Source organism: Balaenoptera ricei, chromosome 2 (assembly GCF_028023285.1).
Source record: "Balaenoptera ricei isolate mBalRic1 chromosome 2, mBalRic1.hap2, whole genome shotgun sequence".
Lineage (NCBI taxonomy): Eukaryota > Metazoa > Chordata > Mammalia > Artiodactyla > Balaenopteridae > Balaenoptera > Balaenoptera ricei.
In genome coordinates, this window is record NC_082640.1 from 159,210,109 (window position 1) to 159,234,856 (window position 24,748).

Genomic DNA, 24,748 nt, shown 5'->3' on the forward strand with positions numbered 1-24,748 from the left:
ATTTCCAATTGTAATGTACATTTAAGACTACCACTTCTCTTGAACTTAAAAAAAAAGAAAAGCCTTAGTGAAAAGAACTAAAATGTAGCTAAATTAAATCACTTACAATATATCAGGCAAGCTACCCATGAAAACTGTTCTTTACCTGCCAGACTTTCTCCTCCTCCCAGTGACACCTGAGGGTTTTTTTCCTTTTTTCTTTTTGAAAATTGCCTTCCTGTTAAAATTTCTCCAGATTTAGGTCTCTTAGAAAGTTCGAATTAATGATTAAATGTACTTATACAAATAACACCTTATGCTCTCTAAGGGCAGAGTCTATGTCTATTCTTATTTAGGCATGTAGGATCACTTTCTTTCAAATGCAAAGTGCTACGTATTATTAGAGATATTGTGTGGATTCTAAATAAATGTTAACCAAACGAGCAATTTACTAGTCCTTAAGATTTCACTTAAATTGAGTCTTCAGTTAAATAGTAGGTTAATCAGTTCAAATATCACTTTCTAAAAATAGTGTTTTATTAAAGAACAAGAAGAAATTTTAGATATGGTCTATCAACTTTTTTTTTTTTTTAATTTTTAACTGTGATATCAATAAAAGGTCCATAATTTTTCACATCATATTTGTGGGGGTAAACCTTTTTAGCGTGTCAGAACAAAAACAGAACTCAGATCTTAACATTAAATGCTAATACGCCGTAGGCTAAACATGCTGTGTCATGTAGACCAAAATGTTGAGAGAATTCTCTTCTATTTTTCATAAGGTAAATGAGTAACTAAATTGGTTTTTCTGAACATTAACTAGTCTCTCCAAAGATCGTTCTTTGGACAAAGTGGAAGGATATAGAGTGACTACAACAGCTTAATGGCATTATATTTGATCACAGGGATAAAAAACATATGAGCAGTAACATTTAAGCTTATGAAAGTTTTACCTTAGTTTTTTCATCCACAACTCTGAGTCCATCTGCCGATACCCACAGGACTGCCTTAACTGCTTTCTTTCCAGTCTTTTAAGAGAAACCAAAAAGGAAGGGGGTGGGGGAGACATACACATATATAATATTAAAAAATAGTCATCTCCCTAGAAAACACTGACTTCTGCCTTCCAAAAGTCACAAGTACAGGAAGGGTGCCAAAGCTAGATACTCAAACCAAACTGCAGAAACATTCAAGAAAAAACAAGCCAAAGCCATTATTTTAGAAACACAATGCAAAATAATAAGATAAAATTAAGTAAAGGGTAAGGGGGAGAGATGGAATAAAAACCAAGATATCACATTTTGTAAAGGGCAAAGAATAAGTAGATTCTTTACTCATTTCAAAACTCAACCACGAAAACCAAGAGTTAGATAAATATTAAATACATAAGGAGTTACACCACAAGTAGCTTCTACAAGTGCATTTAGAGTAGAAAGTAATACATAAGTCTAAACTGAGATGCTGGCCATTCTACTATCCTTTGGCCCCAATGTGTATAGCAGGACCCTTGGTCACCTGAAATTTTCATATTAAAAACCCAAGAAGCCTTCATTATTCCTTTAACAATCTTTAAAAACCATTATTTCTTCTCTCAGGATTAACACAGAACTGGTTTAGTTTTTAATTTGACATTAAATGCATGGAGACATTTTGGGGACATAGGAGAATTTAAAAACTGTTGGAAAAATAGTCATTATAACATCAATTCTTTTTACTGGCTGAGAAAAGACTTTTGGCACACAAGAATCACATGAGAACAAACTGATGTATGATTTCTCCTGTGATGGAATGAAAATGGGACAGTGGGAGTTTGTAATAGTAATTTAAATAGCTTCCTTTCTTTTTAACTGCTCCAAAGATACAAGCAAAATAAAACAAAAGCAAAGTGAAGGCTGAGAATAGGTATCAGAACATCATAAAAAGTATAGATCAAAAGGAATCTGGTACTAAAGGTTGGAACAGCAGCCTCTAGAAGGAACAAAGGAAGATAAAGAAATGTCTGCCATTCCTCACTATACATGTCCAAGCCCAGCACTCCTCAATAAGGCATGGCCTTATTTAAGTGAACTGTATAATCCACTCTGGGCTCCGTTTCCACCACCACGACATATCTGATGAGAGACTATTATATGCCAGGCATTAGAAATACTTGAAGAGTTCACACAGTCCATTGAAAGGTGACAGATAAACAAAAAATAAATAATACAGTAATAAGTGCTACAGTAGAGTTGAAAAGTTTGTAACAATGTCAGAAAGGAGGTATGGTCAAATCTATTTGTGGAATTGGGGGAAGGTTATTCCAAACCAAAGATTGAACTGGGTACTAAAATAATTTTTCTAGATGCCCCAGGTGGGGGTAGGAAGGCAGGGAAGTAATAGAGGTAGCGGACATTCCAGGCAGAAGAAACAGCAGAATAGGACGTGGAAGCCAACAATACAGCAAATCTGGGCTCTATAAATATTTCAGTGTGGCTTGAAGTAGGATGGGTGAGCGAGGCGCAGTGGAATATAAAGAGCAGAAAGGCCTAGCCATGGAGGACTGCGTGCCTGCTAAAGAATTCTATCTTCATTCTGTGGGCAATTAGGAGCTACTGAAAGAATTTGAAACACGAATAAACAGATTTGCATTTTTAAAATATCACTTTGGCAGCAGTGTAGAGGGGTTGGAAAGAGACTGATGGGAGGTAGAAATACCACAACGAGATTCTAGGTGAGAGAAAATGAGGGTTGAGCTCTCTTGGTTGAGATAGGAATGGAGATGAGAAAGTCTTAAATGGTAAATGTAAGAGAGATGCTGAAGACTCCTCTCTGGTTCCTGGCTTGGTAAACTAACTGGGTGGAGACGGTACCACAAACTAAGATAGAGAAAGAAGAGATGCAGAAGCAAGTTGGAGAGTGGGAGAATAGGATTTCAGTTTTAGACAAGCAAAGTTTGAGATGTCTGTGCAACATCCAAGCAATTGGATATACAGGTCTGAAGCTCAGTAGAGAATTCTAAGATGGAATTTTAGTTTGGCGAGACATCAATTGCGGGAGTAATAAGAGGGCCAAGGACAGGAGAGAACATTAATAATTAAGGAATTGGGAGACAAGTAATGAAATATCAGAAAAGGAATAGCCAGAGGGACAGGAGAATGAAAAGAGATTAGGGTCATTGAAACAAAGGGAGAGGGGTCTCGAGAAGTAACAGGTGGTCCAAAATGTCAAATGTTGCAAAGTGACCAAGTTAAGGAAAGATGTAAAAAATGTCCACTGGATTTAGCAATGAGTAAGACACCACAGAGTGATAGAGGTTGTGGTGGTTATTTTTATGTGTCATACTGGCTAGTCTATGGTTGCCCAGTTGTTTGATCAAACACTGGTCTACATGTTGTTATAAAGGTATTCTGCAGATATGATTAACATTTACAGTCAACTAACTTTAGGTAAAGGAGATTACCCTTGATAATATGGCTGGGCCTCATCCAATCAGTTGAAGGCCTTAAGGGTTAAAAACTGAGGTTTCCCTGAGAAGAAATTCTGCTTCAAGTCTGTAACAGAAACTCTGCCTGAATTTCCAGCCTGCTGGCCTCTGTGTGTACACACACACACACATCCACAGAGACAGAGCGAAAGAGAGAGACAGACGGTGGTTTTGTTTCTTTGGAGGATCTGACTAATAAAAAGGTGGAAGTCAGACTAGAATGGGTTGAGAAGTAAATGAAAGGCAAGAGGAGTCTACACATGTTAAATACTCTCTTTAAAAAAGCTTTTCTACAAAAAGAGCTATAAGGCGATGGAGGACAAGCAGAGGATCAAGGGACGTCCTTTCAGAATTGTGGTAAACTAACATGATATACTAGAAATAGAATGGATTTTGGAGTAAGACAAATACAAGTCTGAAGTCAATGCCACTATCCATAAGCTAAGCAAGTTATGGAGTCCTCTGAGCTTCCATTTCTTCATCTGTAAAGTATCTGTAGGGTTGGTAAAAGGATCAGAGATATATACAGTACCTGGAATTTAAAGAGGGTAATAAATAATTGGTATTCATTTATCATCATTATATTAATAAACTTAAAAAAAATTCTCCCAACAATAAAGCTTCTTGAAGGAGTAACACCCACTTTCAACAACAACAGATCATGCTTATGTGCTGAATGGGAAAAGCCAGTGGAAAGATGGAGACTGAAGGCCCAAAAAGAGTAATGTAGAGAAGAACAAAGTCCTCCAGGAGGCAAAATGGGATGAGGCTAGAATACAAGTTTTAGATGGGAAGAGGGATGTCCCTTCCTTGAAATAGAGGGATGGAGTGAAGCCAAGTAAAAATGAAGACAGATTTGTAAAGGAGTGAGTGACAAGTTGAGGAAGTTCACTCCAAAGAGCCACAAATTCATCTGTCAAGGAGATGAGACTACCTGATTTACTCTGCTAGGGAGAAGAAGGCAGACAGGCAGAATAAGAAAGCAGATTTCCCGCAGCAGTACTGGGGTGGTACAGTGTAGTGACTCAGCACAAACTCCGGAGCCAGGTTCTTGTCTGGGTTTGAATTCTGGTTCTGCCACTTACTAGTATGACCAAGGGCAAATTACTTAACCTCTCTATGCTTCAGTTTCCACATCTGCATAATGATATTAATAATGTCACATACCTCATGGGATTATTATGAGGATTCAATAAATAAACAGATGTAAAAGGTTTAGAACTATGGTGGCCCTATAATTTACTGTCCAAACTGGGACCACTTTGGAAGTGAAAGGGGACACTATTAAAACCCAGAAACAGGTGTTAAGCTGGGGCTGTTCAGGCAAACTGGGACAACAGTCACCCCATCAACAACTGTAACTGCCCATATTTAACCAACGCTTATGTAGCATTTAGTATTTTGCTGGGACGTAAGCTCCATGATGGCAGGGTTTTTTCCATCCTTATTGTTCACTGCTATAACTTCAGAGCTTAGAACAATGCCTGGTACAGTGTAGGAGTTTAAGAAATATTTGTTGAAAGAATAAATTTGCTAAATATCTGCTGTAGGAAATAGGAGACAGCTAATCAGTGACACAGAAGACTGCCAAAAGGCACTGAAAATCCTGTGTAAGAAATTTCAATTTGCAGTTATATCAATATGCTCATTGTGCAACTGCAGCCTACAGTGTTCAGCATCGGAGGCAACAGACAGAACTACTACAAGGTTGGGAGACTAACAGTGGGAAAAATAAAAGGTCATTTTAGAATAGGACTGTTCCCCATTTAGTTTCCTTATCATATACAGGGAAATATTTTATTGGCCCTATTAGACTATTATGAAAATATCTCTGCTTTTTGAGGTATGTCTCTATATTAATTTTTATAGTGTTGTACTAATATATCAGTGAAGCATTGTATTTATATTTCACAGCATCTGATTTCTCTAAATAGGGAAAGAAAACAGATAATATGAATTCTTCCATTTGTTCATACATTTGAGTGCCAGTTCTTGGATGTCAGTATAGTTTGCCACATTACAATTACTTCAGTCAGGTATTGAGATATTAACACTCAAAGACACCTGCAGCTGAAATTAAGTCCGGACTTCCTCTCACAAATTCTAAAGTAGTAATGCCTCTGAACTACCTGTAAACTTTAGTGTCTTTCATTCTGATAATACAAACTAAGATTCCTAAACACTTTTTAGAAAATGATAAAAGTCATAGAAGATGAAAGTTTTCCTTTTGTTTGCCCTAAAACTATCTACTTAAGCCAATACCTCAGGAGATAAGGCCAAAGTTAGCTAGCCACAGGACTAAAAAAAGAGATAACCCAGAGTAAGTATAAAATGTAGAATATACATACATCTTTAAAAACTTTTTAAAAATTTTTAAAATTAATTTTTATTGGAGTATGGTTGCTTTACAATGTTGCGTTAGCCTCCACTGCACAACAAGATGAATCAGCCATACACATACAGATATCCCCTCCCTTTTGGACTTCCCTTAGGTTACCACAGTGCATTAGGTAGAGCTCCCTATGTTATACAGTATGTTCCCATCAGTTGTCTATTTTCTACATAGTATCAATAATGTATATGTGTCAACCCCAGTCTCCCAATTCCTCCCTCCTCACCCCTTTCCCCCTTGGTATCCATACATTTGTTCTCTACATCTATGTCTCTATTTCTGCTTTGCAAATAAGATCATCTATACCATTTTTCTAGATTCCACATATATGCGTTATTATATGATAGAATATACATACATCTTAGTGACACAAACACCCCTTAAAAAAAAAAAGACTACATAATACTTCAGACACTAATAAAAATGTGGTAGGGGTAACGTATATGTGAGACAGTAAGAATTATTTCATCACCACGGTTCCAACACTTTCTATTTTAATAATAATTTCAAGGTTATAGGTAGAATTCACAATGAATAGTGTTAATGCATGAAAAATAGTTTTACAACAAAGAGAAAACTGCTTATTCTTCAAGGAAAGAAAATGGGTCTAACATGAACAGAACTTCAGTAACTTAGAATTTAAACTGAGAAGGATCAAGCTACCCTATGAGTGAAAAATGTCAAATGTAAGTATAATTTTCAAGTAACCACTCAACTCTCTAAATATCCATGTTAAAATTTTAAAACTAACATTTCCCTTAAACACCTTTTATTTTGGGTAGATATAAACCAATACAGAAATTAAGCAGACTCTGACACTGGAGAAAAAACGATAGCAGGAAATAGGTCTATTACAAATTATTAAATCAGGAAACTTGTACTGCAAGTAAGAGAATGCACAGGTAATCTTAACGTGAAAATATCAGTGAAGAAAGACAAAAAGGTTGCAAAAATGACATGGAGATAGTAACTAAACAAACTCAGTACACTAAGATCATTTCCCCTAAATATAAAAGCTACTCACAATAAAAGGCAATGAAATAACTAATTACAATAAAGAACTGCCATCTACCTACCTATTAATCTCCAGGGGTTTTTTTGTTTGTTTTGTTTTTTGTTTTTTTAGTAGACACCACTTAAAAATTTTTTTAAATGGATGGAGATCACAAGTTGGTAGTGTTCTCAGTATGCTGACAGATCCTCACAGTCACTCTTGTTTTACATATTGTTATCAGGGGAAGTACTTCGGATTTCCAGTTGGAGAAGTATGTTTCTAAACTGTTTAAATCATGGATTGGAAAACTTTTTCTGTGAAGGACCAGATATCAAATATTTAGGGCTTCGCAGGCCATACAGTCTATGTCACAACTACCCAACTCTGCCCTGCTGCACAAAAGCAGCCATAGACAATATGTAAACAAATGGACATGGATTTGTTCCAATACAACTTTATTTATAAAAATAGGTAGTGGGCCATAATTTGATGACCTCTGATATAAATCATCATAATCCCTGGAAAGTGATTAAACCTGTTTTGGAAAGACAATTCATTATACTGAAATACTAGAACTGTTTGGAATTGTCCCTGAATTCTATTTCTTTTCTTTTTTTGAACAAATGTGCTTATATCCTATTATTTTAAACTGAGACCCGAACTCAGGCGCAGTCCAACTCTAAAGTTCTATGATTCCCAAGGCCACCAGTGAGATAAGAACACACAATTAATCAACATAAATAGAAGTGATATTTGGAGGCAAGACAATTGTGCTGGGCATATGATAGACAAGAGCAAAAAGGTGTTATGTAAGCCAAAGCAAAGAAATGCTAAAGACACACAGAAGCATAATTTGGCATAGCTATGAAATGTTAAGAATCAACAGCAGCAAACAGACAAATTTGGGCAGGAAGGGTAGAGCAAGTCACTCTTTCTGAGCAACGGTGATTTGCCATTCTATTGTGCAAAGCTCTTTCTGCTACACACCAAAGAGGTCTTCAAGGGTACCCAATATGTAAAGAATCTCTGGTCAGTCTTTCTGTCACACCTACACACAGAGATAACCCAGTCATTATGGAGTAATAATGATATATTAGTAGGCAACCATGACACGGTGTGTCTTGTAATGAGTGAATGAGAGACTTCCTTAACAGGAAACTTTGCTTCTTCTTCTTTTTTAATCTGAGAGGGCCTTCAAATCTATCATTTGATGACATTTGAATTTCTGAATAGAACTGTGTAATGAACAAATTTTGTCTTATAATTCCAAGATACAGTATGTACCTCAGAGAAACACAACTTTCTGTAGGATTTGAGACTGGTACTATCTCCAATGGCTGCTTCCTTAAAAGTACAGTAACTTTTAACCTGCACTTTCTTAAGTGAGAAGGGCCTTTAAAGGCTTTCGAGAAAATAAGGATAATAGCACGTCATGAACCAAACAACAAAGGCGAGATTTTTGGAGGCTACTTAGCTCTTCTAGTTTACAAATCACTTTTAATTGAGAGGAGGAGGGAACCTAGAACAGAAATTATTCTAATATTAAGTTCATTTAAGTTCATATTAAGTTCATTAAGTTCATATTAAGTTTCAAATGCATATAAGAGAAAGAGTGAAAATTCCACAGGGACCTCAAATTCAACCTGTCCAAAACCAAATTCATCATACCTCTTCTCACAGTGAATGATTTCCCCACCATCTTTCATCCATACCATAAACTTGGATCTTATCTTCTGTCTCCTTCTGTATATCCCTAGGTTGAATAAGTGAATGAGCTGGAGCAGGTTCTCTGTCGCCCCAGTGGCCCTGTTAATGCTGTTCCTTCTATGCCTTTTTCCTCTAACTTAGTTTAACTGGAAGTCATAGTTTTAAGTCTCAGCCTCAGGTATCATCTCCTCTCAGAAGCCTTAATCACAATCTCCAACATTCACTGTCCCTCTCTGCTCCAGTAGTACCTATTATTGTTACACAATTTGTTAACTACCTTTTTTTACCTGTCTGGTTTTTCCCACTACAGGGTGAACTTGAAAGCACTGCATTTGTCATTCACTAACTCAGACATTTTGGAGCAGCTACTATGGACCACAAATTATTCTAGGCATTGAAGATTCAGCAGTGAACAAAATTAGGTGAAGATCTCTGTCCACAAAATGTTTATGTTTTAGTGAGGAAGAGATAAAAAAAAACAAATAAGTAAAATGTATGCTATGACAAATGGTGATTACCCCTATCAGAGGAAAATAGAGCTAGGAAGGGGAATAGTGAGTGTTTGTATATGGAGGAGGGTGGTATTTGAAATTTAAAATAAGGTTCTCTCAGTGATTGCCTCAGTGAAAATGGGGCTTTTGAACAAATGGGAAGAGATGAGGAAGTGAGCCATGCATATATCTGGATGATGTGTGTTCCAGATTAGAGGTTACAGTAAGTGCAAAGGTCCTGAGGTGGAAGCATACCTGGTATGCTCAGGGAACAGCAAGGAGGCTAGTGTGGCTGGAACACAGGAAGCAAGAATAGGAGAAGATAGGAAAAGGGACAGAGATAATGCATGTATAATGGCCTGCTAGGCCTAAAAGACTGGTTTTTACCCTGAGTAGGTCAGGAAGCTACTGGAGGATCTAGGGCAGTGGAGCAACACAATCAGACCTCTGTCTTAAAAAGATCACTCCGACTGATATCCTGAGAACAGATGGCAGGGTGACAATAATGAAAGCAGATTGTGTAGAACATTAATGCAATGATTCAGGTGAGCGGAGAAGATGGCTTGGACCACGGCAGTAGTGGTGGAGGGTAGTGAGACAGGAACTGTTGATGGGATGGATACAGGGTAAAAGAGAAAGAGAGGAGTCAAGATCAGATCCAGGATTTGTGGCTAAAGCACATGGCCTGGGATGGGAAAGACTAGGGAAGAGTAATGTGGGAGAGCGTTTCGGAATTTGGTCTGTGACACGTTAGTGTGAAATGCTGAATGATGATGATGATACTGACACATTCATATGACAGGCTATTCTGTACACTTTGCTTATATTTACTCATTTAATCTTCACAAGAATCACATGAAGCTGGAATTAGTATTATCCTTTTTTTATAAGTGGGGAAGCTGAGGTACAGAATGGTTAAGAACCTCTCCCAAGGTCACAAAGCTAATAAGTGGCTGAGCCAGGATTAAATACAATTAATCCAGATCCCCAGCCTGTGTCCTTGACCCCTATGCTATACTGCTTCTAAGATGGAAGTACCACTATGGAGTTCAGGGCAGATGTCTGGAGACAGAACTTTCAAAATCATCAGCATAGAGATGGTATTTAAATCCATGACACTGGATGAGATCATCAAGGGAGAAGTGTAGGTAGAGAACAGTCCACAGACTAAGAAGTAGGCATCAACACAAGGGAAAATCAAGAGAGTATGACACCTGAACTCCAAATGAATAGACTGTTTCGAGGAGCGGGAGGGATTTGGCTGCTACACCAAATGCTGCTGATAGGTTGAGTAAATAAAAGTCTGATTAAATGAGTTTAATAGGGGAAAGGAGAGCAGAAACTGAAGGCACCAAGAAGAAACCTTTTTTTAGAAAGATGGTTTGTTTTAATGCTAATGGATGATCCACTAGAGAAAGAAAAACTGCTTATGGAGGAGGGGGTTAGCATTACTGGAATGAGTAAGAGCTAGTGTAAGAATCTTGCGGAGGAGTTGGCCTCAGCTAGGAGCACAGACAGTTCATCCCTTGAATAGGAGGGAAAGCAGAGTATATATGCACAGATTCACGTAGGTGAGTAGATGTGGTGTCATGTTCGAGAGTTCTCTTCTGGTTGATTCTATTTTTTCAGTGAAGTAGGAAGCAAGGTCATCAACTGAAAGAGAGAACAGAGTAAGAAATTCTGGAGGTTTAAGGAAAAGGAAGGAGGAGTCAAATAGTCATCTGAAAATGAGAGTAAACTGGACTTAAAAAATGGAGATTGTCTGCTCATCTTTGATCTGGATAGCCTAGCACAGTCCCTAGTATGTTTTAGACACTGTGACCTGAGGCTTGAGAACCACTAAGTCTTCATGAATACAAATAAAAAAGGTAACTCCAAAGGTTAATGAATTTTTTTTAAATCTAGAAAAGATCAATGGCCAGGGCTTTGACATATTAGTTGATCATGTCACAGGAAATACTGAAACCAAGGATCAATGGAAATCTTCTGAGTACTCTTGGGATTGTCTTTTTTCTTCTTCAGAAATTTGTTATATTGCACTTCAAAAGGATAAATAAACCAAATCCTAAAAGATGCACCTAATAAAATACAAAAGAAGGTAAAATTTATAGAAGAAAGGGCATGAGAATTTAAAAAACAGAAAGGAAGAAAAGGAAAGAGGCAGCAAGTGATATTTCCTCACGTGTAAAGGAAAGGATCCAGAGTGAAGATAAGCACTAAGTACAATTTGCCATTGAGGAGAAAATTTAGGAAATCTAATTAGAATGTAGATGTGAGTACACTGACTTAACAGTGGTCATAAATACCATGAAATGTTTTACTCTTGATAATTAGTTGAAAACAATATAACCCTGCATTACTTTTCAACTATGTATTCTCTAAAACATATCCATTTCTAATGATGCCATTTAACAACTGTAACAGCATCAAAACTTGAAAAATTATATCTGGCAGTACATTAACAGTATCTGTTAAAACAAATATTATAATATTTTTGGTGCTTTTTATGCAGTTAGAAGTGGTTAACAGGCGCCACCCCCCCACACACCACAATCAAATAATAGCCCAGGGAGGAGTTCACAAACTCAAACACCTACAGATAAAAGCGGTAACAAAATGAGTGAAGCAGGCTGAATGTAGGGACCACAGGGAGTTGCAGGGATGTGGCAAACAGGCAACCAAAGGGCACAACTGGTACTCAGCTCAAGCCACTGGTGCTGCATACAAAGCATGCCGTTTTGCCAGATCTTCCATTCTTAAGATAGATGTAATAGTTTTGATGTGAAAACTTTCAATGTTTGAAATATTAGCAACGAATCCAAATTTATGAACTGTGCGCAGGCCATACAATGCATGTTTGTGGGAAGCATTCAGGCCCTTGAGCTGTCTAGTGCCCCCTGCATTTGACACTTCTCCATTCACTATAATTAAAGCCTATCCGAGGAAAGCAGAGGCCAACGCTTTTGAAGGACAGAACAACACAGGGTAGGTGAAAGAACTCTGCACTAAGTTTCAGAAAACTTTGGTTTCAGGGTAGGCACTGCCATTTACTACTAGCTGGGTGGACCTCTTTGAGCTTGTTTATTCATTTGTAAAATGTAGTTTCATGAACTATCACGTCTAATTCAGTGAGCTGTTGTGAGTAACAAGTTAGAAAGTAGGTCAAAACACATCACAAACTATAAAGTACTACATAAATACAAGTAGATGGCTATGAGATAGTAGAAAATATATACTGGTCTCTGTCCCTGGTTCCTGGCACAGACCTCCTGAAATCCTTGTAATTTCCTAAGTGATAAGAACACAAAGAGCATCTCTTGTCCTGATATTTGGTCTTGGACCCCATCCCTGACCCAGGGCTCTGAAAACCCTTGTAAATTCCTAAGTGAGGGGCATCTTTTGTTTAATGAGACAACCCTGGGTGGGCTCCTGGATGAGGGCTTGTTGCCAGAACGACCAAGCCATGATGAGAAGCTTAGGATTTTCAGCCTTAACCCCTATCCTCTAGAGAGGGAAGAGGAGCTGGAATTGGAATAAATAATCTATCAAGCCTACGTGAGGAAGCCACCACAAAATCCCAATAGTACCAGGTTCAGAGAACTTCCAGGTTGGCAAACACATCCACATGGAGAAGGTGACACACTCCAATTTTACAGGGACAGAAGCTCCTGCCCTTGGGACACTCCCAGACTTCACCCTATGTATCTCTTCATCTGGCTCTTCACCTGTATCCTTTATCATATCCTTTAATAAACTGGTAAACATTAAGTGTTTCCTTGAGTTCTGTGAGCTGTTCTAGCAAATTAATCAAACCTGAGGAGGAGGTCATGGGAACCTCCAATTTGTAGCCAAATTAGACAGACGTTATTATGGGTAACCTGGGGACCTACAATTGCAATTGGCATCTGAAGTGGGTGGGAGCAGTCTTGTGAGACTGAGTCTTTAAATCTGTGGGATCTGACACTATCTCCAAGTAGATAGTGTTAGAATTGAGTTAAATTGTAGGACACCTAGCTGGTGTCACAGAGAATTGTTTGGTTAGGGAAAAAAATCTCTACACATTTGATGACTAGAAGTAAAGTGTTTTGTGTCAGTAGTAAAGGACACACCCAGGAGAAAGACTCACAGGAGGTAGACTGAACTGAATTTTTCTAATACAATGGCTTTAAAAAGAGACCTAATAGGGTGGCCCAAAAACATTTTATATCTCTGTGTTCAGTCAGTTCCTCATAAAATGGTAATATAGATTACTTAGCTCATGAGTTTCCCCAAATACATTAAAATTTTAATATCCTTTTCAAATGTTAAGTGTCACGTAATTGCTTGGTAATAAAATATTTGCCGAGTATGGCCAAATACACTAGAAGTTGTATGTAATACTTCCTAAAAAGCTGAGTACATTCTTGACTTTCCTAAAAAAATGAGCAATTTAATGTAGCTAAGTTTAGAAAAAGGTATTTCAGAGCCTCAGGTTTTTTTTTCCTTCTCTTTTAAGATGTGTGTAATCTTACAACGGGTTAATAATACAGCCCTGTAACACACCCAGGTTTATCTGTTCTTCACTGCTAAAGCTTCTGAAGGTACTGCTCCCATTTGCTGGAGGAACAGGGAGGTCAGGCCCCTGACAGGAATAGGACAGGGTGGTCAGGTCCAGGATGCAACTTAGGGAAAAGCAGCAGCAGTTCTCCTGGCCATGATTTACAAATTCAGAATCAGGGCTAATAATTCTCCCATCTACCTACTTTTCTCCAAATGTGTTTGATGGAAACACTTGGTAACTGTTGTTCTCTTTATCCTGGACCATTAAACCATACATGATAAGAAGGCTAAGAAAGTATCAAAATTTATGAGGAACTCTACTAGATAAAAACTCCCTATGAGATTCTTCATTTTTAGCTTTCATCAAAACACAATTGACCTAGCAAACTCAACAAACCAAATCTCTTTCACCAGACTACTTCTTGTAGATTAGTGTGAATGTGAGTTGAATGATGGCAACTTGAAAGGTTTAAAAGGCTCCAAATTAAAGAAAAGTTTTTCACTTAAAAGCACATTTCTGGAAAGTTATAGGTGATGGTTTTTTCTCCCTTGATTTTCCAAACTCTTTGAATGACTTACTGTAATTAAAAAAATTGTACATACGAATAAAACTGCCTGGCCATAAAAAGAATTCTCCCCACAATAACATAAGAATTCTGTATTATATCTCTGTGAGATGAGAGTTGTTCACTAAACTTATTGCAGTAATCATTTCATGATGTATGAAGTCAAATCATTATGCTGTACACCTTAAACTTATACAGTGCTGTAGTCAATTATATCTCAATAAAACTGGAAGAAAAAAAAATTCTGAGGTTCATATTTGTTCACATTATGGGATCAATCAGTATCTTTTAAGAAAATCTCACTAGTATGATTTAAACATCTCTAAATAAATAAAATGTTAGTCTGAACCACTGAAAAAGATTCTTTAAAGCATTAACTAGTAACAAAGTAAATTGACAAGAGACAAAAATCCAAAATTAAATTACTACCTTTAGGGACTTCCCCGGTGGTCCAGTGGGTAAGACTCCGCGCTCCCAGTGCAGGGGGCCCGGGTACATTCCCTGGTCGGGGAACTAGATACCACAGGCACGCCGCAAATAAGAAGTCTGCATGCCGAAGCTAAAGATCCCGCATGCCGCAACTAAGACCCGGCACAGCCAAAGTGAATAAATAAATAAATTTTTTAAAAAAATTACTACCTTTAAAGAAGAAAGTTAGAAAGTAAAAATGAGTTTCCAGGAAGCTCTTTATTTACTAGCATCTTTTAAGGTTAAATCTTTTAAACTTTGCTTGTAAATAATCTGAAAACTGAGTGATTGTATAGCATAGTGATTAAGAGTGTAGACTCTGGAATCAGATTATCTGGGTTCAAATCCTAGATTCTACCACTTATTGTATCTGTGGATTCAGGCAGGTCCCTTAACCTCTGTAAACTTTAGTTTTCTCACTGTAAAACAGGGGAAAATAATAATTTCAGGGTTACTGTAAGGATTGAGATAATTCATAGTTTTCTTTCTCATACCATATAGATTTGCCATGTAGCAAAATGCAGTGAAAACAGCTAAGAAGCACAGTGTGACCCAGTTTGGTGACACTGTAGATGCACAATGACCCCATTATTTATAGCAATGAATATTGCCACCTTGGAGCTGATTCTCAAGTGCGAGGTATCTTTGTTCTTTAACATCATGTTATAACCTTTTAAAAAATATACTTTAACATGTTTTTTCTATAAACCAAATCAATATTTTCTCCTTTAGCTTTCTCTACCTAGCCTTCATGGACAAGAAAGACTGTTTTACTAAAGTTGACATATTAAAAACTGATCACTTAGAAGATAATTAAAATTGTATTGTAATTGGGGAGATGCGAAATTGCTTTGAGAAATTCTATTTAGGAAAGAATAAATGCTCCACCAAAAAAATCTGCTTAACAATTATAGTGTCTATTTATAATGATGCAAATGTCTATAGGATTTATTCTTTGTAGATATAGATCCCACATTCTACGGACCTGTTAATTTGACTCAGGCTCAAAATATCTACTAAAAAATTTTATTGTGACATGTGTGGGTAAATTATACGACTTTTTATTTCAGATTGACAGAAGTTACTGAATTAAACCATTCAATCTAAAATCCTTCAAATTTGTTTACATTAATATAAAGGTGACCTAAACCAGAACATGTAAAAAAAAAAAAAATGGGTTACAACTAAAATATTTAATTGAGAAGAAAGTGGAAACTAATAATTTTTAAAAATTGTTCTTTAGGGACTTCCCTGGAGGTCCAGTGGTTAAGACTCCGAGCTTCCACTGCAGGGGGCACGGGTTTGATCCCTGGTCAGGGAACTAAGATCTCGCATGGCACATGGCAGGGCCAGAAAAAAAAAAATCGTCCTTTAAAGTAAAAAAACCACCCAGTGAAAAACGAACTGTGATGGGATTTTCATATTCACATAAACTTTTAGTAATGTACACTCAGTTATACAGTGACAGTAGTTTTTTCTTATACTGTCTCAGTCTGACTTATTTCGTAGCACTTACTCAAAAATGTTAGAAATGTATTTATCTATTTCTGTACTGTCATCCTATATATATATATTTTTTTTATTTTTATTTATTTTATTTTTGGTTGTGTTGGATCTTTGTTGCTGCACGTGGGCTTTCTGTAGTTGCGTTGAGTGAGGGCTACTCTTCGTTGCGGTGCGCAGGCTTCTCATTGCAGTGGCTTCTCTTGTTGCGGAGCACGGGCTTTAGGCGCGTGGGCTTCAGTAGTTGTGGTACACGGGCTTAGTTGCTCCGCGGCATGTGGGACCTTCCTGGACCAGGGATTGAACCCATGTCTCCTGCATTGGCAGACGGATTCTTAACCACTGCGCCACCAGGGAAGTCCCATCCTATATATTCTTAATTCTAAGGAAATCTGAACATTGAACAAGTATTCTTTGAAAAGCATCTACATAAAGAACATTCCACATATGACAGACATTTGGTAGACTACTAATTAAGATAGTTTTTCTTAGGTTACCATCCCAGGTTAAAAAGCATAGGATCCCCAAAGATAAGTTTATGTACTTTCACTTACTTCACCTGAAATTTAACTTAGATTGAAAAAAAGTAATAGCAATGAATGTAAAATTTGGGATACATTTAATTTTCACTTGAATTTAGTATTTCTTCCCACTTCTCTGTCAATATTGAACACTAAGTAAAACTTACTTGTTAAAAAACTCAACAAATATGCTAATATGAACAATTTTGCAAGATCAAATTAAATTTATTTTAACACCTAGTCTTGAGGAAGCAATTCTTTTCTAACCTACTTGATTTATTTATTGGACTTTCCTAGGAATCATCAGATTTAGTATCAACAGACATACAGGTAATATCATAGATAGCAGCTTTCCAATTCATTAATTTCCATACTTAGTCAAATCAATTCCTGTATTACAAAGAAACCAAAGCTGTACTTCTTTTTCAAAAAATGTGTCAGTGCTATACTAGGGGTGTAACTCCTTATAAAGCAAGCATGAATGTGGCATCAAACTTACTTTTCCAAAGAAGCCTTTGAAGAACTTCCTTTCCTGGAGGAACAGGGGGACAAGTCGAGCGCTATTATTGTATGGGCTAAATGTCCCAGGGTTTCACAGCAATAAGCACATACAGAGGTTGGGTGAAGGGCAAAGTAGGAGAAGGGGAAGGGAGTGAGAGTTTTAAAGAGTTATCCATACCAGGAGTGACAGGGAAAAAGGAAGGGTGCATGATAACGCAGCGAAACATACTGTATGGCCTAAGAATCCGCAGAAGGAGAAGAAATCAGAACCTGTATCCATGCAGAGCAACTAGTTACTTTAGCGTTCTCTACTGACTTTTAAAACAGAGATTATTCAAATTTGGCAGCAGAGAAAAAGACTAGGACATACTGGTTTGTGAGATTTGCATTTAAATTTTCATAATAGTGAGTGGTAAATTGATTGGTTCACATACATTTTTCAATTTAAAATCAGTGGTCAAATATGTGGAAGTCACGAATGAAAAAACCAGTCCACACTCAAATGATCACAAAGTAACATTAAAAAATGCTACACTTAAATTATGAGTGTGAAGGGAGGGTCCTTGTCAGACTTTTTCTTGCTGAGTTCAAGATGTCACTTAGAGAATTCTTACTTATGCATTAGGATAGGTTTGTATGTATGTGTGTGCTGATCGATTCCATAGCAATCGTGGGGAAATAATAGATATGTTCTATTTCAAACACAGAATAAATCATCTATAAAGAACACATGGCCAATGCTTTCACTGGAGCTGAGAAAACTAATACATTTGAGAACCAAACCACATCTGTTAACTACAACTAAAATTTGAAGAATAGGGTTGCTTTCTTTTTAAATGCTACTGTTTTAGAAGAAAGAAATTTGTACTGACAGTTATAAGTATACAATTCTAAAACTACGTAGGTAAGAGAGACACAACTGTCTGTGGTCCCAGCACCAATTTTTAAGCATATACAAATTTTGAAAACTGGCCACCATTTAAAATCTGAAGAACTTACGCGAAGTAGATGAGTTCTAACTCACCCAAGCTAGCTTAACTTTAACCTTTCCTAGTTTTGGTTGAACTATACTTTAAGCCTTTACCTTTTATAATCCATTATTAATAGTGAATAAATGTCTAGAAAAGACAACTCTACAGAAATTTGACTCATAAAACTCATTCAATACTCTCAAACACTGAATGGTTTGTTTTTTCTCTAGGTTTTGAAAATCACAAACAGCATCAAATATATCCACAAAATGTTTTGAACTTAAGCTAGAAATATAATAAGGTAATTGGGATAGTTATCACAATAAGACTAAGCTTATTTCTGCTGCCAAGTTTGGTGACCCTAGTTTCGTTAGACTTTTAGGTAACCACCAGCTTTTAAAAGATGCAGCCCAAGTTAAAAGATTCACCATTCTTTAGGGATAGGAAGATGCGGGAAGGAGATTCGTTAATATTTAATTTAGCTCCCAGAAAAGCTCCTGTTAAACATGGAGTTTGCCTTCTATTTATAAAAGACCTCAGATGTTAATGAAAAAAGTTGACGTGCAAAATGCATCAAAAGACAGTTATTAGAGAATAATAGTAATTTAAAAAAAATTATGATTCTTTTACCTGCTAAAACAAGAACATACATTAAAACAAATTTATCAAATAGCGAATAAAAAATCAACATATTAGAAACTGGTAGTGTAATGAAACTAGTCTAAAACCAAGACAGAGAGGGAGAGACACTTACAGAGATAATGGGAAGAAAAGACATTTTAAAAGGAAAGGCATCGTGCACCAGTATCAAGCAAGATAACCTAAGGCCCAATACACTTTTTACAAAATAGATTGATAAATGACAGTACTCCTCCCCCTGCAACTAACTCTGCCATTAAGGCACTGAAAATGGGCTATAGTCATTTCTGTCATTTATCCTATATAATCTAAGTCCCTAAGTGGCTAACTGGTAAAATTACGCCACAAAGTAAATGAATTGCAAATAACTGTAACTAACTTTATACATATAAAGTAAAAAAAAATTAAACATATTTATGCTCTGAGAAGCATATGTTGTTTAGTTACAATACCTTTTCATTTGAAAATATTAAGTATGCTGATAACTTCTAACTGAAGTTAAAGTAATCCTAAATTGTAAGGGACTACTTGGAAGGAAAAAAAAAAAAACTGTACTTGCAAATTATCCTGCTTCTTCAAGCCCACACAAATTTAAAAAGCGCTAGAATGTTACATTTTTAGTTCAAAGATCATTTGAGTGATAGGTTTAAGATGTTTGTTTTCCTATTTAACTGCTACATCTGAGCTACATAATTCTTTAAATTTTAAAACTTTTTTGGCATTCAAACTTGTTCCAGACATGCTATTTCTTCTTTAATCTGTAGGTCTGTACATTTTTACATTTGCTTCCATTTATTTGAAACGATAAGAGGAATATTTATCATCTATGAAAATAAACAAACATCTCCAGACACATAGCTTTTGGCACAATATAAGCATCTGGCACAGTAGATTATACATGTTTGTTAGATGAATGTTCGGTAAAAGAAGGGAAAAAGGCATCTACAAATTTCTGTATAGTAAAAATATGAAAAGAAGACAAAAAGCATGAATTTTTGTGGACTAACATGATCTGAGATGAACAACATCTGAAGACTTCCAACTTTCTGCAGCCTTTTTCATACAGCATTAGAAAGGGTATTAATAGAAGGGGAAGTTTCAGTGAGTATAATAAATAGGAAAATGGCACTAGTCTCCCAAAACTTCAATCTTATTTTTAAAAATACCTGTTTGCCTGTGCAAAATTATTATACAACACTTGCTCCAAGTCTTCTGGGTAGGGTTAGTCAGAAAAATTTTAAAGAACTTCTTGAATCAAAAGTCAGAAGTGGTCAATCTTCCTTCAAAGTTCAAAAGTTTAAGTATGTCCAGAAAAGCAATCCAAACATGCACAATTTCATTTTAGTTGTAAGAGACCACAGGGAAATAAGGATCTTTTAGAGATATGCAAAAGGGTTTCATAAACTTTAAACTTTAAATATAACATATTGTTATGATGATTACTACGAAATTCAATTTGACCCCATATTGAGGACTGAATTGTTTTCTGTATATTTATTCCAGAAATATTTTTTGAGTGGCTACTATGTGCCAGACACTGTTCCAGGCATAGATATAATTTTTCAAACAGCAATTTGGTTCCTATTTCTGGTAAAGATAAAAACTCATTTTTTCAATAATTTTATTATTTAAATAAGTCCTGTATCTCAAATAATCATGCTTATAGTTTACAATTTCCTTGGTTAAAAACCAAAAGGTAAAATAAAACAAAAAAATTCACTCAACTAAAAAATCAGTTTTAAAACTAGACAGGGCTTCCCTGGTGGCTCAGTGGTTAACAATCCACCTGCCAATGCAGGGGACACAGGTTCAAGCCCTGGTCTGGGACGATTCCACATGCCGTGGAGCAACTAAGCCCATGCGCCACAACTACTGAGCCTGCGCTCTAGAGCCCGTGTGCCACAACTATGGAAGCCCGCACACCTAGAGCCCATGTTCCGCAACAAGAGAAGCCACTGCAATGAGAAGCCCACGCACCGCAACGAAGAGTAGCCCCTGCTCGCCGCAACTAGAGAGGGCCCGGGCACAGCAATGAAGACCCAACGCAGCCAAAAATAAATAAATAAATAAATAAATAATTTTTAAAAAGAGGCAGGTACTCTGCCCTTATAAAAAATAAATAAATAAATAAAAATAAAACTAGACAGTGAATAGTGGCTATCTCTGGGACTGCAAGAGATTTTATGTACTGTTTTTGTTCATTTGTATTTTACAGAATGAACGTATACTACCTATGTAATAAAGAGAGGTTTCTAATTAAAAGTAGGTTAAAGAAAACTAGACAGTGAAGAGGACTGACTGCTCATTAAACAACTAAATACCACTTCTTAATTATCTTCTGGGCAAACGTAAACCATCCCTAGTTTTTCCTTATTTAGAGAGTAAACGTGAAGCCATATGCTGAATTAAGACTTTCCAAAGGCTCATTCCACAGTGACCTTCCAAATGTTAAGTTTATGTAGGCTCTAAGATTTTAATAACTATTTAAGGTTTGTTTCAGGTCTATCTAGTCTATTCACTGATTCATCTGTTGTTTTCAGTTATTAGCATTATGATGTTTAATGACTAGTAGGGCAAATCACTGCATTACTTTTTAAAATGTTCTTAGAAAATCTTATTCTATTAGTGAACTTAGAATTATTTTGTTAAATAAGAGACTGACTTTAAATTTCCTGGAAAACTGCATTATCTGAGGCTGTGTTTAACTGGGGACTATATTTAGGTAGACATGGCAAGTCTATAAATTATTATATAAAGTCCCTTTAACATTAATGATGATTAAATGGAGAGCACAGATAGACTAAGAAGGGCTTCAAACATTTAAGAATTTAAATGACCAAAATCTGCAGTAAAGGGTATGTATGTGTGTCTATATATTGTTTTGTTTTGTTTTTTAGTTTTTTGCATACCATAATCAGTTATTTTTCTCCTCCTCTCCTTTCTATAATAGATTCAGACATTTGTTCGAAAACATAATCCACTTCTCTGAGTTGGTTGCTTCCTTGATTTTATATCTTTTATATTGAGGAATTGTATATAAGAGGTCATATAGAATGTACCAAGAAGCAGAAAAGTTTTGATTAAGCAAATTGAGGGGGAAAAAAAGCACTCATTAGTAGCCAAACTTGTGGCAGCCCACCATACCAGCAAACCCAAAGCAACAAGTATTTAATGCTGTTCTGGGGCAAGGGCATGCAGAAGTAATGCTTAAAGCTTTCACAGCAAAGGGGGGAAAGGCCACACATTGGAGAGAAGGTTGTGAAGAGGGCTGTCAGAATTTAAGAAACATTCTTCAAACCTATCCAAAATATGAAGTTAACACTTTAATCTGAACCTTTATGAACTCTGAACTCATTCTCTCCTTTTATTAAATACACAGGCATGTGCCTGGGATGTGTTCTACAGCATAATAGGCAAAACAGACATTATTTATCCTGGAAAAGGACTCTCCATTTCAAGTATGCTGAAGTTTGTGCAAAAGGCAGGGAAATACATTGTTTATGTTAGAGGAGTATAGAGAAGGAAACTGGGGAGTAGCAGTAATGATAATTAAGTCTCCCCAAAATGTAAACCTCACCAGCCGTCAACACAGATATCTCTATTTTATACGTTTTCCTGGAAAGCTGTTTCTTATAGATTTAAAATCAGTAATTTATAACCTAGTTGTCACAGTTAGGTTAAAAGACTAACTGTAATAGTTTTATCCTTGTTTTAGAATATTATTCATCTATAAGAATTCATACCACTTGTTTAATATGGGTTCTGAATTAAAAGTATCTTTTAGATAATGTCTGGCCTAAATTGAAGAAGCTGGTCATTGTAACTTACACCTTTGGATGGACAACATGAAATGCTCTTTATTAATGAGCCCACATCTTTTGCCTTAAGAGAAACACTGTTCTTACTGGATAGTGGGTCACTAAAATTTACTAAGCAAAATCTTTTGAGAAAATATTTACAGCATATAGATCAACACTGGCAACCATCAAATACATACAGCTTTCAATCTTTTTACAGCATCTTCACAGATGTGCATTCCTCTTGATTCATCAACTTCTACATGCCCAAGGTACTGTAGAAAGAAGAGAAAAGTTACGGCTATTGCTGTTTACTGAGTAGCTACTATATGGTATATATTACATGGTAGAAAATTGAATATTAAAATTCCTGCACTCAAGAAACTCACAGCCATTATAGAAGAGTTAAGGTAATGTTACTTTACTTACCCTCAGTGTCCTCATGTGACTGAGATTTAGAATAAAGGTCTCCAAGAGCTGTTATAGAGGAGTAGGTGAAAAAGTACATGATAAGCACTAAATGTTACCTGAATCTATTGGATCTGAGGCATAACAGCCTATGCTAGACACAGTTACTATATCCCTAGACATAAAAATAGTCCTAAAACAATGTGTGTGTGTGTGTGTGTGTGTGTGTGTGTGTGTGTATTGAAAAGGTACAAATAAAAATAACAGTTACTCAAGGGCTGAAGAGATCACATACTCCTTTTATGGGAAGCACATAAGAACAGGGCAGAAAACTAAAATTTTAAGAAGGTAGGGCATCTGAGCTTTAGAAGATGTGCAGAACTTGAAGAAGCTATATTGGAAAGGTTGGGAAACTATTTTAGGCAGGTAGAATTTAACAAAAGCTATAGGTGTAGAATAGAATAACTATATATCAGCAAATATTCCTGTCTGGCAAGAATATGAGGTATATGCAGCTGGGGAATTTGAACACTGAAATGAGTCTGTACTTAATCCTAGAGGCAATGGAGAGCTAATAAAGCTGTATTTGGTTTGTTTTTGCAAGGTAGTAATATTATTCAAATTGTACCTTAGTATGGGAATAGTCTTGGGTTAGAAAGCACAAAGGATGATGGCAATATCACAAGTGCTCTCTTTTAAAAGGAAATTTAGAGTCTGGTTCTGGGTAAGATGGAGTAGACATACTTTACCCTGTCCCACCCTCTGAATGAAACCATAAAACCAGAACAGAATACATGGAAGCACCTATTTGAGTTCTCTGTAAAGAGTATAAGATGAATCAGAGAAGAATACCAGAATTCAAGGTATTTCTGAACTGGCAGGGAGTTTACCTTCCCTGCCCCTCCTCCCCTTTGGTACCTCCAGCCTGAACTTAACACAGTCAGATATCCAAGTGAGTGCTATGGCACAGACAGAACTCTGGGAAAAGCACTCTAGTTCTGGCCCAAGGACCAGGTAAGGTAACTCCTTATCCTCAGAGAGTATAGGAATCCCCTTCCCTTTTATTTATCTTTTTTTGAACTTTCACACCCCAGTCCCCAGGAAATTCCGTGGTGGTGTCAGTGGTAGCAGCAAGGGAAACCTGCAAGAGCCACGCACCTCTGAGAAAAGGCAGCTGTCCTCTGTTTAAAGAGACTGTGATTCCAGGAAGGTGAGCCAACACCCCCACCCCCCCTTCTGCTTTTTCCCCCCTCTCTGAATCTCCCACCATTTGGCCCTGGATGAAGATGAAACAGTAGTAATTCATGAGCACAATAACCAGTGCCCTATGAAACACAGGCATGGAGAGTTTAAGTAACTTCCCCAAAACCATTCAGCTAGTGAATGCTCAAACCCAAGCAGCCTGACCCAGGACAGGCCTATAATGCTCATATACTGAATTTTTCATTTTTATCCCTATCTTTTCAATACTGAATAAATGCATAAAACCAACATATTAAAATCAATTTAGGAAACTGTTAGACTTTAGGTAACAAAATACCTGAGGTATCAATCATAAAGATCATAGACTAAGGACATTAAAGAATTGTAACAGCTATAATTTTGAATAAACATTATAAAAAATAGCAAGAATGCTCACTTTTAAGTGAATCAAATAATATATATATTCAGTTATATATAATATATATTATATATATTCCTTTTCAGATTCTTTTCCATTATAGGTTATTACAAGATATTGAATAGTTCCCTGTGCTATACAGTAGGTCCTTGTTGGTTATCTATTTTATACATAGTAGTGTGCATCTG

At 36.5% G+C, this 24,748-nt stretch overlaps 1 protein-coding gene across 11 annotated transcripts in view; it reads right to left on the reverse strand.

The window, feature by feature from the left end:
- The window catches only part of NUMB (NUMB endocytic adaptor protein), a 183,824-nt gene that overhangs the window by 14,668 nt on the left and 144,408 nt on the right, over positions 1 to 24,748 (reverse strand). For 8 of the 11 annotated variants that reach the window (XM_059914582.1, XM_059914592.1, XM_059914587.1 and 5 more), the window contains 3 exons: positions 22,732 to 22,806; positions 17,123 to 17,155; positions 933 to 1,007 (listed from right to left, as the gene is read on the reverse strand). In XM_059914582.1, the coding sequence (XP_059770565.1) occupies positions 933 to 1,007; positions 17,123 to 17,155; positions 22,732 to 22,806 (183 nt within the window). The remainder of the gene's footprint in view (positions 1 to 932; positions 1,008 to 17,122; positions 17,156 to 22,731; positions 22,807 to 24,748) is intronic. The other 3 variants (XM_059914589.1, XM_059914591.1, XM_059914588.1) reach the window with 1 other exon arrangement.